This window comes from Oryctolagus cuniculus, chromosome 10, assembly GCF_051225735.1.
Source record: "Oryctolagus cuniculus isolate XC-2025 breed Fujian yellow rabbit chromosome 10, ASM5122573v1, whole genome shotgun sequence".
In the NCBI taxonomy this organism is placed as follows: domain Eukaryota; kingdom Metazoa; phylum Chordata; class Mammalia; order Lagomorpha; family Leporidae; genus Oryctolagus; species Oryctolagus cuniculus.
In genome coordinates, this window is record NC_142876.1 from 124,411,884 (window position 1) to 124,428,379 (window position 16,496).

Genomic DNA, 16,496 nt, shown 5'->3' on the forward strand with positions numbered 1-16,496 from the left:
TCGCGTCTAAGAAGGCTCCCGATCAATGTGCACACACACCATCATCGTGACTTGAGGACAGGCCTCACGGGGGCGGGTGTGCAGCAAGGAGGGGGCCACTGGGAGCAGCTACGCCTGCACTATCTCAGCTCCTCCTGCGTCCAGCAAGGCCTCAACATCCAAGAGACTCCTGCGGCCTGGGCCACGGTCTGGCAGCCCACGAACAGATGTCCGCAATCATGAGATTTAGAACTTGCTGCGGTTGTCTGCAAATTTTGACCAGATCTGTATCTTTAGAGTGAAAGGGAAACAGGGAAGAGAGCGTGGTCAGGACCAAGGGAGGCGTCTCACAGCAGGAGAACGAGGACTTGCTCCTTCCTTGGGCGTCCCCCGACCCGGCCGTCAGCCGAGATCCAGCGTGGCGTTGACTGCAGACAGCACACGGGCACCAGCGCTGTGCCCACTGTGGCCCCTGCCTGTCCCTGACAGAGCACGCGGGGGCAGCAGGGTACAGAAGCCCTCCTGAGGGCTGCACAGGCTGGGTCTGCCCACCAGGCTGACCCAGGAAGCAGACAGCGACACGAGCCGGCCTTCAGCCACCCCACATGTGCGCTAAGACTCAGTTCTGCGATGTTCATGGTGCCGGCGGCCACTACCCACGGGTGGCCCAGGCCGTGGGCTGCTCCTCACTTCCCAATTCCCGCTTAGCAGGTGCTGGTTCCGCACACGCCACTGGCACCTCCCACGTGCAAGGCAGGCGAGGGCAGGGCCGAGGACACAGGTCTCTGCCAAAGGTATCCTCAGTGCCCCCGACTCTGTCAGGCTGGCTCCACCTGTGCCCCCGCCCTGGCACGCATCCGGCATCAGGGCCGTGTGTGCCTGATTGGCAGGGCATCCATCGGGGGTGGCCAGGCCTCTCTTCTGATTGGGTGACGCTCATGTCATTCTGGGGGTGATATTTTCAGCCTCTCCCCTTCCCAGGAAATCTGTTTTTGTGGGAAAATAAACACTCTGCTTTGTGAAGAATTTTCCCCACTGTATTTCCTGGCTACCACAATCAGTGTTCCCCTCCTTTAGTGCTACACCCATTACGAGTGGTCGCGCTCTCCCACTGTGACAGGTACTGGGGAGACAGTCCTCCAATTCTCAAGGTACTTATGACTCTGTGCCTGGTGGGGTAGTAGCTAAGTCTCCCACTTAGCTGGCCCTGCTAAGCTGAGCCATGTGAGAGAAGGGTTAATACGGGGTCTCTCTCAGCCGGGGTTCCAGGAGAGGCTGCCTGTCGAGCCCGGGCATCCCTGGCTGGGACAAACGAACTTGGCCCCCACAAGTCGGACATGGAACCAGGCAGACGCCACTCCTACGAGAACTCAGAAAACAGTCGTCCATGTCGTTCGAGTGCTCTGTGACTCAAACTCTGAGAAAGGCAGAAACATGCCCAGGACTGGGACTCCCGCTGGGTGGAAAACAAGCCCCTGAAGTCGCCCGCACGCCTCTGTGAGCTGGGGCCAGAGGCCGGGCACCACGAAGTCGGGGCAGCCCGGAGGGTGGGCGGGGCTTTACGTTCTGCCAGCGTCTGCTGGGAACACCCAGGGGAACGGCCCCAGCGGGGGTGAGAACCGTGGTGCTAGACACAAGCTGGTTCCAGACTGCACCTGCTCGATGCTAACAGACGTTTCTGCAGAAACTAAGGCATTTTTTGAGAGTTCAATTGGTTGGATTCAAACTGCTTGGAGACCATAATCTGATCCGACCTTCAGAATCCAGAAGGCAAGTCTGCGCCTGGGGTGATGGTCTTTTACCCGAGCCACCGGGCACACAACGCACACCTGAGTATCCTGCAAGGAAAGGACGCCTCGCCCACGCCCCAGTCAGGCTCTGGGGTACACGGGTGGGTCTGAAGCTGAGCTCGCCCGTCAGCAGCCGCGGGGGAAGGGCAGGGCCTGGGGGCCCTCGGCTGCCTCCTTCATGGGCAGGGGTGTGCCCTCAGCGCAGGCCACGCTAGGCAGGGCCGCGGCTACGACGCCCAGAGGAGCAACTACGCAAGAGCAATCGCTCAGAACCACAAAGCAGCGGCCCTGATCCCCTTCCTGCTGGCCTCCCGCGCACAGCCTCCCCTCAACACTTACCCCTCCGACTCTCTCAAAGTGGTCGCCGTCCTTGTCGAAGTCTATCAGGCGTCCATTAAACGACCAAGCGAACACGATGTCCAGCGAGTGATCGTGTGTCACCTGGCACGGCAGGACGATGCTCTCTCCCACAGTGACATCCATGCTGGACGGGGGCACCGTCACGCGTGTCGGATCTGCAGGGGCCACACAAAACACACGACGGCAAAGCTGTGAGCCAGCGTGGAACCACGGCTCAGACGCCAAGAGCAGGGAGAAGCACTTTTGCTTCCTCCCCTCCCCCACCTTGGTCATCCGGGGAGCCCAGATGCGCGTGGGGACATGGACGTCACCAGGAAGACAAGGACACGTGTATGGGGGCGCTCGTGGGCCACCGGGCTCAGGCCAAGAGCGCGGGGTGAAAGGCTCTCCCTCCAGGCTTCCTGGAGAACCCCAGCCCCGCGGAGGGCACGCAGGAAATCCACGCTGATTTGAAGTTTGGTGGGAGTTTTTGTAATTTGAAAAAGTGAAACATGTTTCAGTCAATTTAGAAAATTCAGGACAATTAAAAGAAGGGCCAAAAGGCCGGAACCCAAACCAACACGACCTCCCCCACGGTGCACCTGCTCTCGCTGTGGTGCAGCTTCGCCCGGCTCTGATTCCTAACCCGGCAGTTGTGTGGCTTGGCATCGCTGTGAATGTGCTGCCCACACCCTCTTCCCTTCCTGCCTACGTAAATAATGGAAGCATGTTTACATCCGTCAAGACATTGCTCCAGTCTGCCTGACGTGCTATTATATTTATAGTACTGCTTGTTTTCAAACTGGAAGTTTGCAACCTGGCAGATTTTATTGTAAATATGCTGCAATTATGAATCCTGACGGGCATCACAGAGGCCATGACAGGTGCCTGTCACTTCTCTACAATAAAGACCACTGGTGAGATTTTACGGGGGATGGGATGGGCCTGCTTGGTGGAGACCGTTATACTCCCGACCTCCCTTCACATCTGCTCCCCAATGTTTCAGTAAAGCATGTCCACACGTGGTGGCAGAGATCACAGGGACGAGAAGCAGTCTGCGTTCCACGGAAAGGCCACGTAAACAACGAAGTTCCAAGTTCACTCATATCCTAGAGATCACTATATATGGAAAAAAAACTAAACAATTCCATGGAGGACAAACGAAAACAAACCAAACAGGACAAGAACCTCGCTCGCACTCGTGGCGCTGTGGGTGCACGTGTTCAGTGAGCCCCTGGGAACTGTGACGTTCTATCTCATAAGAGACTTTTAATTTATTCTTTATTACTTGAGAGGTACAGTGACAGGAAGGAGGGGAGAGAGATCTTCCATCTGCTGGGTCACACCCCAAATGCCCACAACAGCCAGGGCTGGGCCAGGCTGAAGCCAGGAGCCAGAAGCTCCATCATGGTCCACCCCATGGGTGGCAGGGGCCCAATGACTTGGACCATCTCCCACGGCCTTCCCAGGAACACGAGCAGGGAGCTGGATCGCTAGCAGAGTAGCAAGGACTTGGCCAGCACTAGTGTATGGGATGCCAGCCTTGCAAACAGCAGCTTAACCTGACGTCCCGCGACGGCAGCCCTCACTTCCATGTTTAATCAACACATGATAACTGTGTGTAGCTCTGGGCTGCAATGTTCAGACACATGTACACACGTGCAGTGACCACATCAGGGTCACTGGATATCCACTACCTCAAACATTTACTGAAGACTCTCTTTCTAAAAGGCAGAGTGACCGACAGAGAAAGCACACGCATGTGTGAGACAGAGGGAGAGAGATGTACCTCCCACCCACTGGTTCACTCCCCAAACGTCCCCAGGTGGCCAGGATTAGGCCAGGCTGAAGCAGGGTCTGGGGACTCCATCCGGGCCTCCCACGTGGGTGACAGGAGCCCTGCTGTTGAGCCATCACCTGCTGTGTCCTGGGGTCTACACTAGCAGGAAGCCGGAGCCAGGAGCTGCTGACGGGACTTGAACCCAGGCACCACAACAGGGGATGCGGGTATCCTGACCGCCAGGCCGTACGCCCATCCTTCCTGACGATTCTTACTTCTCCACAACCCACGCTGAAGATCTCTCTTCAGAGAGTATTTAAGCCAGGTTTCCCAGGCTTTTATCCAAACACAGAAAGAGCAGACTTCAGGCTGTTCGCGACGGGAGGCTGCCTCACGGGTGGGATGCACCTCCGCTGCCTTCTCAATGACCCCTGGTGGAAGTGGAATAAACAGGCCCCAGCCTGAGCGGCGAGCGGCAGAGGGAAGGGAGCCCTCAGAGAGCCAAGCACGCGGGAGGAATCTGCTCCACGGATTCCTGGACCCCAGCGAATGGACACAGACCGGATTTTTGAAATGAGGGGAGCAGACAGGAACAGACACTATTCCAGGCAAAGTTCTGGGGACAGCCGCACTCTGACGGAACCCGCCGCCACCAACACTTCCGCATTTACGCTTTCTCCATCTACACAGTGAAGGCTGAAACGGAAGCCACATCCCCTCCTGGCTTCTGTTCGGTGAAGAAGCTGCGATTTCCATCTTAAACAGCTTTATGTCGTGACGCCGCCACGCTCATTCACTCACTGCGTCACCCAACACGTGTGCGCCACAGTGTGCTGCCTGCTAGCCGGGCGGGCACCAGCCATGGTCATGGAGCCCCCGAGGCCTGCTAAGCCCCTCCGTGGATTCTCTGATTCCTAACCAGGCCGCAGGGAGAGCACTGTTGATTCTGTGTAGGCAACAGACGTTTAAATGCAAAAGGATCTCAGAGGAGTCCTGCCGTGGGCGGTAGATGGCCCCAGCCGGCTTCCTGCAGGAGTCCGGAGCTACGGCCCCAGCCAGGCAGCTGGCAGTGAGGAGCTCACAGCTCAGACACCGGCTCTGGCCCCAGGTTTAGGAGTGCAGCCAAATGTCCAAGTTCAGCTCCTTGGGAATGTCTCCTTCTCTCCTGACAGCTCCCGGGCAAGCAGCAAGGAACTGGCATGTGCCCCAAGCCTGGAGCCACCTGAGAGCCAGGTTCACACTTTCCTTTAAAGATTTATTTACTAGAAAGGCAGAATGACCGAGAGAGAGAGACAGAGACAGAGAGAGAGAGAGAGAGGCAGCAAGCAAGCGCTGGGCTGAGAGAGAGAGAGAGAGGCAGCAAGCAAGTGCTAGGCTGAGAGAGAGACACACACACACACACATACACACACACAGCGAGCAAGCGCTGGGCTGAAGCCAGGAGCCAGCAACTTCATCCGAGTCTCCAGTGTGGGTGGTGGGGACCCCGCACTTGCAGCATCATCCGTTGCTTCTCCGCAGGAAGCTGGACTGGAAGAAGAACAGCAGGGACAGGAACTGGCACATACGGGATGCTGGCACCGTAAGCGGCAGTTTAACTCCCTGAGCTGCACTGTCTGTCCTAGGCTCGCGTTGTTAACTGGCTTTGTTTTCTAAAGAAAGGTTTGTGCCACGCACATGTTTACGGAAGCTCAACTCACGATACCTAAGATATGGAATCAACCCAGGTGCCCATCAGCTGGTGACTGGATAAGGAAAATGTGGGATGATGCTAGTCACACACACACAGAATGCAGTCCTCTCTTTTCCAGCAAAACGGATGGGAGATCATGTGCAGTGAAATGAGCCAGTTCCAAAAAGACAAGTATAATGTCTTCCCTGATCCGTGGTAACTAATATATAGAGTAGAAAGAAGTGCAGTGTATATAAGTGAAACTGACATTGAGATTTGATTATTCCTTAGCCCTTGTCTATACAACTGAAGAACAGTGGTTTTTCTCCTTACTTGCTGTATTCTTTATCTGGTGGAGGGTTAACCTTGTGACTATAAAGTCCCCTGAGAGTATGTCACTGCAAAAATTAAAGGAAAAGGAAGGAGAGAGGGTGGGAGGGAGGGAGCAGAGGACGGTAGGAAGTATCATCATGCCCTTAAAGCTGTGTACAGGAGATACAAGAAACTTGGTCCCTTTATATTCATCACCATTTAAAAGAAGGAACGTTCGTCTCTTGATCTGGGGGATTTTTGTCATTGGTAGCCTCAGCTGCCTGTGGTCTCAGGACCCGAGGAGTAACCTCAGCCAAGGAGCGGGCACAGGGCCACGCCCACGGCTGCTGATTGAATTCATGTGGCACGTGCCGATTTCCCGCTCTGAGACGTGGCACAGCCAGGGTCCCTGAGAAGCAGACCACACCCTGCACACACCCGAGGCCTCCCTGGGACCAGGCGGGCTCAAAGCCTCGGCAGAGAGACTCTCAGAGTGCATCGGCTTCTGCTCCTGTTTGCTGTGTTCTGAACTCTGATGCTGTCCGCCGATTCCCTCCTTAGACTGAATCCACGTGTGTACGCGGACATGCAGGGGCGTCCTGCAGAGCGACCGACTTCCTCCTCCGACTTCCAGTTGTCACGATCAAGAAGAACCTGCGTGCAGGTGCAGGACCTATGAAGAGCCATCTGGCTCCTGGTCCACGCACAGGACTCTCCAAGGCACTCAGAACTCGAGACGGGGGCTGCCGGCTGGACTTGGATGCCACTGAACAGCAACGTTAATCAGGACCAAGGCACCCTCAGCTCTGCTCCCTGTGGCTGGCCTGTACTGCTGACCACCACACATGCTTAAGCATAGAGGCCATTTCTTTTCTACAGCTGAGTAGTCCTCCATGGTGTACATACGCCATACTTTCTTCATCCAATCAACAGTTGCTGGACATCTGGGCTGAGTGCGTGTCTTAGCTCCCGTGAATTGTGCTGCCGTGAACAAGGGGCTACGGATCACTCTTTCATATACTGATTTCTTCTGCCTGGGTGAATTCGCAGGAGTGGATGGACGGTAGGTCTACATTCAGGTTTCAGAGGCACCTCCGTACCGTCTGCACAGTGGCTGCACCAGTTACATTCCCCGCATCAGGGTATCTTCTCCCCACATCCTTGCCAGCACTGGTCGCTTGTTGATTTCCGTGTGGGAGCCATTCTAACCGAGAGGTGACCTCCTGTGGTTTTGATGTGCAGTTCCTCATGGCTTTTTGCAACACGATGGTCACAACTGGAAACATTTTACCTAGTGAAACAAGCCAGTCCGGGAAAGACAGATACCATGTGTGCTCCCTGCTCTGAGTAACTGACAGAGTACCTGAAGTGCGATGTGCTGAGTGAAGCAGACACTGTGAGAACAGAGGATTGTTCACAGCCCTTGTCTCCTCCATGAGGAGCAGCGTTTGTTTTATTTCTCTTCGTACTGTCTGCTGAACTCCTTTACTTAGAGTAGGGTTAACTGTATGATCATTAAGTATACTGAAGACAGATTATTGTAAAAATTAAGAATGGGAATCTGAGAGGGAGGGGGAGGAAGGGTTGGAGTGTGGGTTGGGGGAGGGGATCTACTATGTTCCTAAATCTGTTTAAGTGAAATACATGAAATTGTATAACTTTACTAAAAATTTAAAAAAATACTGAGTGCTTAACCTTCCTGAGTTTAAAGACTTTGTTTTACTTTTTCTTTTTAAAGATTTGTTTGTTTGAAGGTGAGAGTTGCAGAGAGAGAGAGAGAGAGAGAGAGAGAGATCGATCTTCCATTCACTGCTTCATCCCCCAGATGACTCAACTGCCAGAGCTGGGCCAGGCTGACGCCAGGAGCCGAGAGCCTCCTCCTGGTTTCCCAAACAGCAGCAGGAGCCCAGGCACCTAGGTCATCCTCCCCTGCTTTTCCCAAGCCGTCAGCAGGGAGCTGGATCAGAAGTGGAGCAGCCAGGACTTGAACCAACACCCAGATGGGCTGCGGGCACCTGCCACCCCACCATCAATGCCGTCTTTTACTTTCTGTAGTGTTGCTAGAATGCACAGACGACAGAAGTGCTTTGTTCTGCAGATCATCACCCCCACGAGGACGTGGTTGCTACTGAATTAACAACCACATCAACAATCAGGTGCATTAATCCCACCACTTGCTTGTGCCCAGGCTTTCTGTAGTAACAGGTGCTTAGGGGTCCCTACGGTGAGAATCCTGTTCTGTGGGTACCTTCCCTGCGCCACGCCAACCACTCCATTCTAGTTCCTGGTTTCATTGCATTTCATTCACTCTGGACGACAGCCACGTGCTGCTATCAGAAAGTTGCAGCATGTGTGTTTCAGTCATCTTTGCTCCATCCCTTGTCAGCGAAGGTCTGACTGCAATGGTTTTTCATGGTGCCTTCTAGTATCTCCTTTTTAAAAACAATAATTTTTTATAGAGAGAACTCAAGAAATGGGATCCTTCAAAGGCCTGAGCTAGTCCGAGAGCTGACGACCAGCTCCCCTCAAGTGGCACAGAGGAGACTGCACAGAGCGTTTTTAATGGTGGTCACATGGCCTGCCCGCCACAGCCTGTTGATAAATGACGACAATAATCCTGGAGCAGCCACCCGGGGGTGAACTGCAGTAAAAATCCAGAAAACATAGAATCAGTGCCAGATAAAGGATCTTTCTGAATCCTGCATGAAGTGTGCCTCTTACAGGAAAGTCCTAAACAGGAGATGAGCATCCAGACTCCCAGACTTCAAGCTACACCAGCCTTTTCCTGCTGGGACTTAGTGTGATGGGGATAGAGGCAGGAAACCGCCCTCAGCTCAGCTGTCTGGGTCGTGGGGGTGGGGCACTGGCAGTTCACACGGGCGGCACCTGAGCATTCCAGTGTGCACCGGGTCTGTGCCGCCACCCAGACAACAGACGCAGTCTTGGGTTGCACCAACAGCACAGTGTTCCAGATTAGAGAGGTAAAGCCCAGTTGCCTTGTGCACTAGACAGAGTATACCAGCAACACCTTCGGGACTCACTGACAGGTTAGCACACCTAGGTTCACAGAGGATCTCACGAATATGCAGCCGCTGCGAACAACCGGAAGTGCACGGTGTGAGAGGAGACGCCAGAGACACAGTGGTGGTTCTCACATGACTGTGCGCAGTGTGAGAGGAGACGCCAGAGGCCCAGTGGTGGTTCTCACATGACTGAGGGGTTTACACGCAGCCGGTGAAGCAAGCTTACTGAGTGCTGCCTCAAAGCAGAAAGCAAGGAGCCAAAGACAAACAGGCACCTGCCGGCTCTGTACGGGGAAACTCGCCAAGGGTTTGTGCTTTGCAACAGGGCAACGGCTGCCTCTGGGGGACCTCCGTCTGTTCTGCAAGTGCAGGTGGGCACCCTCCCCGTGGGAGGCCAGGAGACCCGGGGAGAAGCCAGGAGGAAGCAGCCTGTGCCTGCCTGGAGGGCACCAGCCTAGCCCTGGAACTCGGGAGTGAGCCTTTCCTGCCGCGGAGTTCATGGGCACTGGTAGCTCAGCCTCTCAGTGCCGAGCCGCTCGGCCTGCTGGGGGCCGCATCAGCTCCTGCAGACGCTGGATGGCTGTGCTGGTGAGGGGAGCACGGGGCCCTGGGCGGCCGGTGCTGTAGGTCAGGAAGCCCCTGTGTGTTTCCTGGGTACCCTGATGCGGGCTGAACACAAAACACACAGGAGGGGGGCCCTGGGGATGCGTGTGGGGCTTCCATGCACGCCCCGCCATGCACCTGTGTTCATGACGTCTCTGGCTTCTAAGGCCACATTTTTGTCCTTTTTGTTTTTTGCTTTTGAAAAAATGTTTTAGAATAATCTCAAACTCTCAGGAAAGTTGCCAGAAAAGCATGAACTCATCAGTACTTAACGCTTCACCGTGTTGGCTTATTTCCTCGCTCTCGAGTGACACACGTGGACACACATGTGCACACACACAAGCACACATAGGCATGGGTACCTCAAAAAGTTCATGGAGGGGCCAGCCACTGTGGCTCAGCGGGCTAAGCACTGCCCACAATCCCATATGGGCGCTGTTTTGAGCCCCAGCAGCTCCACTTCCTTCGCAGCTCCTTGCCAGTGTGTCTGGGAGAAGCAGTGGAAGACGGTCCAAGTACGTGGGTGGCTGTCACCCCCTGGGAGACCTGGCTAGAGTTCCTGGCTTCTGCCTGGCCCAGCCCCTGTTGCTGGAGCCACCTGGGGAGGGAGCCAGCTGATGGTTCTTTACAGTGGCAGACTCTGAGTCCTTGGTTTTAAGAAACCAAGTGTGCCCGTTGTTGCTGGGGGCTGACAGAGCTGGGACGGGGGTGTGCACACAGGTGTGTGACACACTGATGTGGCCGTTTCTACAGCGTATCCTGGAAACATTCACCCATGTGCTTAATCACTTTCCGTTAGTACAACCAACCCCCAACCTCACCAGCTGTCTCCTCTGTCCCCCTCTCTGTCCCACCCCTAACCACCCCCTCTGGGCCGTGGATCGCTTTACACAGGCCTCGCAGCTCTCAGCCACCTCACTGTCTGCACCCCAGCCACTGGAGTGACCCCTCAGGGGTGGGCAGGGCAGGGACACGGGAAGGAAGGGCGCAGGGCAGAAGGAACGCCTGCTGACTGCCTCCCAACAAGCCCCAGAACACTCACATAAAACAACCAGCCCGGTCACCGCATCCTCGCTCCAGGGTGCACGGCGCTGCAACACCAAAGCTCCGAGCTACCCACAAGGTGAGTGAGGCAGGCACGGCCTTCCCGGGGGCACTGCACACCAGGAATCAAACCCGCGTCACCGCAGTCAAACACATGGGGAGGAGCAGGATGTCACCTGGAATCCTATTCAGCTTTTGCAGTATAATCTATTCTTAAACAGAGAAAAAACGATGATTTTTTTATTTTTATTTTTTGACAGAGTGGACAGTGAGAGAGAGAGAGAGAGACAGAGAGAAAGGTCTTCCTTTTTGCTGTTGGTTCACCCTTCAATGGCTGCCGCGGCCGGTGCACCACGCTGATCTGAAGCCAGGAGCCAGGTACTTATCCTGGTCTCCCATGGGGTGCAGGGCCCAAGCACTTGGGCCATCCTCCACTGCACTCCCTGGCCACAGCAGAGAGCTGGCCTGGAAGAGGGACAACTGGGACAGAATCCGGCGCCCCGACCGGGACTAGAACCCGGTGTGCCGGTGCCGCAAGGTGGAGGATTAGCCTAGTGAGCCGCGGCGCCGGCCCGATGAATTTTCTAACTATTGTTCTCCATCGGGCCATCAGGTTCCGCATCAAAAGCAGCGACTACAGCAAGCGCACTATCAGGTCCAGCTCCTGCTTTCCCCGTGAGCTACTTTGCGGAAGCCAATTGCTTCTGTCAGGGAATGAGACCCCGGGCGGGTCAGGCACAGAACCTGTGCACCCTCTGTGGTCCAGAGCTCTCCTGCCGCCCGTCAGCAGGGCACCTCCTGTGTCTGCCGCTCTCGTACGGCAGTGGACGCCCTCGTGGCCGCTGTAGCTCTGGCGGAAGCTCATTCGGTCCGAGCGTTTGAGTCTTCACGAGTCAGCTGCTGTGAGGGATCCGGGCTCTCAGCCCATAGCGAAGCCAAACATCAGGGTACTTCACAGAGTGCGTGGGAAATGCAAATAAATGGTAAGCTTATTTTTGTGCAAAACACTAAGAAATCCATGAATATGAGGAGTCTGTAAACGGCTCATAGAGAATGCGCATCATGAAGAAACCATGCGTGGGTTTCCAAAGGTTTGCCACCAAAATAAACTCATCTTCCCACTCTGGTTCCATGAATCCGGGACACCTGCAGGTAGGGCTCCCCACCTCTGCGGGACAGGGCTTGCCCCTCTGTCCCTGGGTGGCCACAGACAGGTCCCCTTTAAATGCTTCAGAGCCGGGTGCAGGCTGTGGTCGCTGTCGCTGTCAGGGAGCCAGACTCCGCCTCCGCACAGGTGTCCGTGCCAAAGCATCGTCACGACTTCACTGATTCAGCTCCTCACCGCCCGCACAGAATCCTCACGCAAACACCCGCGGTCGGAGCACCACGGGCCAACACCCGGCTTCTGCACATCTGGTTTGTCTCCAGCCACCCATTTTGGTTGCAGTTACTGCTCTTTTCAAAATCCTCAGTTCTTCTAGACATGCCTATTTACTGCTGAGGTTTGTTTTCCATTGAGTAGCTATGCCTGCAAACTGACAATTTTTAAAAGTTTAAAGCAAACACGTGCTATTTTTCTCAGCAGCATCCTTGTTGATCTTTCCTGTCCTTTTTTTTTTGAAAGCAAATTAAATTGTGGCTTTGCTGGGAAGCCAGCAAAAACCAGCAGAGAAAAGCAAAATGATCCTCTCTTGGCTGCCGACAAGTCAATCTGCCCTTTCAGGCCGGGGAAGGCAGCAGTGGCGCGGGGCACTGCCAGGAGCCAAGGATTTTAGTCGATGTGTGCCAGGCGGCACTGGCCCCAGGACCCAGCCCCCGTTCTCTGAACAACCTGTGCCGCTCGGCGAATGGCATGGGCAGGAGGCACCAGGCAAAGGCTGACCCCGGGACTGGGCAGGAGCAGAGCCCTCTGCAGAGCCGCTGCCACGTCGCCCCGAGCACACCGCTCACCGATCCGCTGTCCAGCGCTGGGACACACACAGCAGAGCTGCCGGCTAAGCGTGACGGCCACAGATGGAAACTGTGCCACCCACGCCAGCAGAGGGTGGCCGGGTTTGGGTCCCGGGAATGCTGGCCGCCCTAGACAACCCCAGCGCTCGGCTTTGCCTGCTCCACTCGGACAACATGAAGTATCTGCTCAATTAGGAGGCCTGTGCTAACGACGCCCTCCACGTCTCTATCAGATCTTTTTTTTCTTGTTTTAAGAGCGAGTTGTAATTTATCTGAAAAATATTGCTCACGGCCAATCTGCTCTCATTTTTCGCCTGCCCCAAGGGGAAGAAACCTCCTGGTTCTGAACGTGGGGCGTGTTCAGCAGCAGGGTTCGCAGCAGGGACGTCTTCCCACGTGCGAAGGGTTGTCTGCAGGTGTGTCAGCCCCCGGGGGAAGGAGAAGGCCGGGGGAAGCAGTGGGCAACCACAGAGGTGAGGGGTGCAGGGGTGCAGGGGTGCGCAAGCTGCTCCCTCGTTCTCTTTCTGCAGCTTTGTTTGTGATTTTTAAACAACCACTATTGGAAGAGTCCATTGTCACTGACAAGTTAAATAAACTGCGTCTTTAAGCCGAGCTCTAACGAAGCTCCACTCCTGGCACGCGTCTCACCGTGATGGAAGAATCCTCGGTGCGAGCACACATGTCTTCCACCCGTGGAGAACCATTTTTCTCCGGTAATGATTGGAGTTGTTTTCTGTTTGAGGAGGGATTATAGGCCTGTTGCTTGCACCTCCTGCAGACGAGCAGCGCTGCCGCACGAGTCACTGGGCACCAGGGTTCCCGAGAATCCCGTTAGTGTCAGCGAAACAGCAAACCCCGCGGCAGGCAGGCAGGCAGGCAGGCAGGCAGACGCAGGGCACCAGGAGCCTCTGCTGAGGGCGGGCACAGCGCCCTGCACTGACTGCCGTGGCCTGCAGCTGCTGAGACGAGAGCGAGCACTTCCTGTCTGCGGCGAAGGGACACGCACACGAGGCCAGGACGGCGAGTGGGAAAGGCGCTGCGTCCACTGTCCTTCCTGGGCAGCAGCGAGTGCTCCCGGCACTGCAGGCCGCGCCGGACAGCAGAGGGCGCTGACGTCTCAGCCGAAGAGCAGACCACAGCCTCCCGTCTGCTCCATCCGGGCCTGCAGGCAACTGCCCACTCCACACCCCCTGGGTTGAGGGCTCTGCCGCGGGAGAGCGGCCAGGATTCGCCCACCGTCACACAAGGTGCTCTGCTCGCCTGCAGATTGGAAAGGGGGCTGTGGGGGGGCGGGTGCAGCTCCCGTCAGGGCGTCGTCCCTGGGTGGGTGCTCCGAGCTGTGTTCCTGTATGTGATGTGAGCAGGACTGATTTACAAAGCTTTCTGTAGAACAAGGCCCACCACCCTCTGCCCGGCCACCCGGTCCACTGCTGCCCGGCCGGCCTGGGGGTTTATCTCTGAACGGGCCCCTGCTCAGAGCCCTACCACTGCGAGTGGGGCGCTGTGCACCTGCTGGGTAAGGGGGGTTGCTGGGGGCCTGCAGGAGCCCCGCTTCCCCTTCGTGGCTGGCTCAGGGTGCGGTCAGGGACGCTTCGAGGGGATCTGAAGGAAGGAGGAGGAGACACTGGAGAGCTGCGGTTCCGCGGCTGCTCTTTGTCCCGAGCAACAAGGCTGCAGCGAGGAAGAGCTAACCGCCGGGGGCTTCGGGGTCACCGCACATTCAGTCCAGCGCTCCACGCAGGCACAGGAAACGTTTCTGTCTGAGAGTTGCTGACCCGAAAAGGAAAAAGAAATCGATTGAGGGTCAGAGGAGCATAAAGCAACTTAATTCAGTTTATTTTCAGAGGGAGTCTACAACTTCCCATGTTTTCAGAGAGTTAGGCACCAGGGCATAAAAGCCCGAAGACATCAAATAATTAGAACTTAGATCCAGTTTGTGAAGAGGACGGTGGGTGGAGCTGGGCCACAGACGAGAGGTGGAAACAGAGAAACAGAGCAAGGAAGACGCAGGCGGACAGCAGCGGGCTCTGCCACCCCCAGAACCAGGACCCCCCTTCCCTGGGGGCAGCACCCCACAGGGCTTACAGAGCGGATGGGCGATGAATCTCGTGCCGCAGGTGACGCTGCCGCTCAGTCACCCCACATTCGGGGCCTGCGAGGGGTCCCCTCCACTTCCCATCCAGCTCCCCGATAACGCACCTGGGAGGCAGCAGACCACGGCCCAAGTTCTTGGGCTCCTGCCGCCCACGTGGGAAACCCGGTGGAGTCCATGCTCCTGACTTGGGCCTGGCCCAGCAGCTCTGGGTGTTGCCTGTGCTTGGGGGAATGAACCAACGGATGGCAGATCTCTGTCTCTCCCTCTGTCCCCGTGCCCTTCACGTAAACACACAGCTCTCTTCTCCTTCAGTGTGAGAAGGCAGTGTCTGTGGGACAACACGCCAGCTCTGCTCCTAGAAGGCCCAACCAGAGAGCCCTGGTCTGGCCAGCTGCCCCTTGGCAAGCGCAGCCACGGGCACGTAACTGCATCTTGCTGCTGCCACCGAATGGGGTCTGAAGATCAAGGGGGAAGATGGCTCACAGCCAAGTCTCACGTTCTCCTGATGGACTTGCCCTGTCTCCTACGTTCATGGCTCTGCCATGGTGATCAGGGAATACTCACGCCAGGGTGACCACAGCCTGCAAACACCAAGCTGTCACCGCACTAAAGCCTGCCGGGGCGTTTTACAGAGAGATTTGCTCAGCACAAAAGAGAAAGGGCTTTCTGGCGAGATTTAGGTTAATCGCAAGACTGCCTGGGCATGTACATGTGTGTGCGCACACAAATACACCTGCACACGTGTGTGCACGCAAACACACCTGCACACGTGTGTGCACACACAAATACACCTGCACACGTGTGTGCACGCAAATACACATGCACACGTGTGCCTTCACACAAATACACCTGTACACATGTGTGTGGGCATACACCTGCACACGTATGTGTGGGCATACACCTGCACACCTGTGTGCACATATACACCTGCACACGTGTGTGTGGGCATACACCTGCACACGTGTGCACGCACATACACCTGCACATGAACGCACATACACCTGCACACGTGTGTGTGCATTTCCATGCTCCTCTCTCAGTACATCTTGTACATCTTTTCAGACCTTCCAGGGTATGTGTCGCCTTCTAGATGACCCCCGAGACCTTAACAGCTCCGCATGGGCAGGGGAGAGAGAGGCAGAGCCTGGCGTGTTACAAATGTGCACACGCCATCTTTGTCACTCACGCCACGTCCCCAGGGTGCCTCTCTGGGCTGCAGTGCAGGAAGCTCTGTCTACTGCGGCAGGATCAAGCAGACAAACACTCACAGGCAGAACAGCGGGATTTGCTGCATTTCCCCACATGTGGCCACCGTACCGGAACCTGGCACTTTGCACAGCTCCACAGGGCACCGCCACTCACACAGGACCCAGTGCTGGCCAGGGCACTGTGGGAAATGAGCCGGACACTCAGGCCTCTGGGAATCGGCCAGGCCCAGAGCTGGACTCAGAAGCAGCAGCTGGAAGCGACTTCCCAGGGAGTGAGAGACCTTCTCTGAGAGGCACTGGTTTTGCTAAAATCGTTTCCACCAAGAAGCCGTCCGACGCGTCGTCTGAGCTGCAGCTTTCTTATCTGTAGTTTGGAGGTTATGGGATTTGGCACCCCGAGATGACTAGGAAATTCAAAACGGGTAATGGATTTGATCACATTTCATAAACCATCAAGAGGCACCCAGCTACCCCGCGTGCGATGCAACTGTTCCCATTAGGATCTGTGCGGTGATTTGCCTGGGAAGGAGGAGGAGGAGACAGTCTGAGGAGCGGGCTCACTGGAGTACGACACAGTTCCAAGGCTGGGCAGTGAAAGTCATTCCTGGTTCAAGTGCGAATACCCAAGGGCAGGAATTCACGTCCCATTGCCAGGTGCTTCAAGCTGGCTGCTGGATGCAAAGACACTTTGTGCTCCGACA

At 56.0% G+C, this 16,496-nt stretch overlaps 1 protein-coding gene across 37 annotated transcripts in view; it reads right to left on the minus strand.

Annotated features, from left to right (window-relative positions):
- Positions 1 to 16,496, minus strand: part of CNTN4 (contactin 4) — a 730,703-nt gene that overhangs the window by 21,733 nt on the left and 692,474 nt on the right. For all 37 annotated transcript variants that reach the window (XM_089305698.1, XM_089305711.1, XM_051831894.3 and 34 more), the window contains one exon: positions 2,109 to 2,284. In XM_089305698.1, coding sequence (XP_089161824.1) covers positions 2,109 to 2,284 — 176 coding nt within the window. The remainder of the gene's footprint in view (positions 1 to 2,108; positions 2,285 to 16,496) is intronic.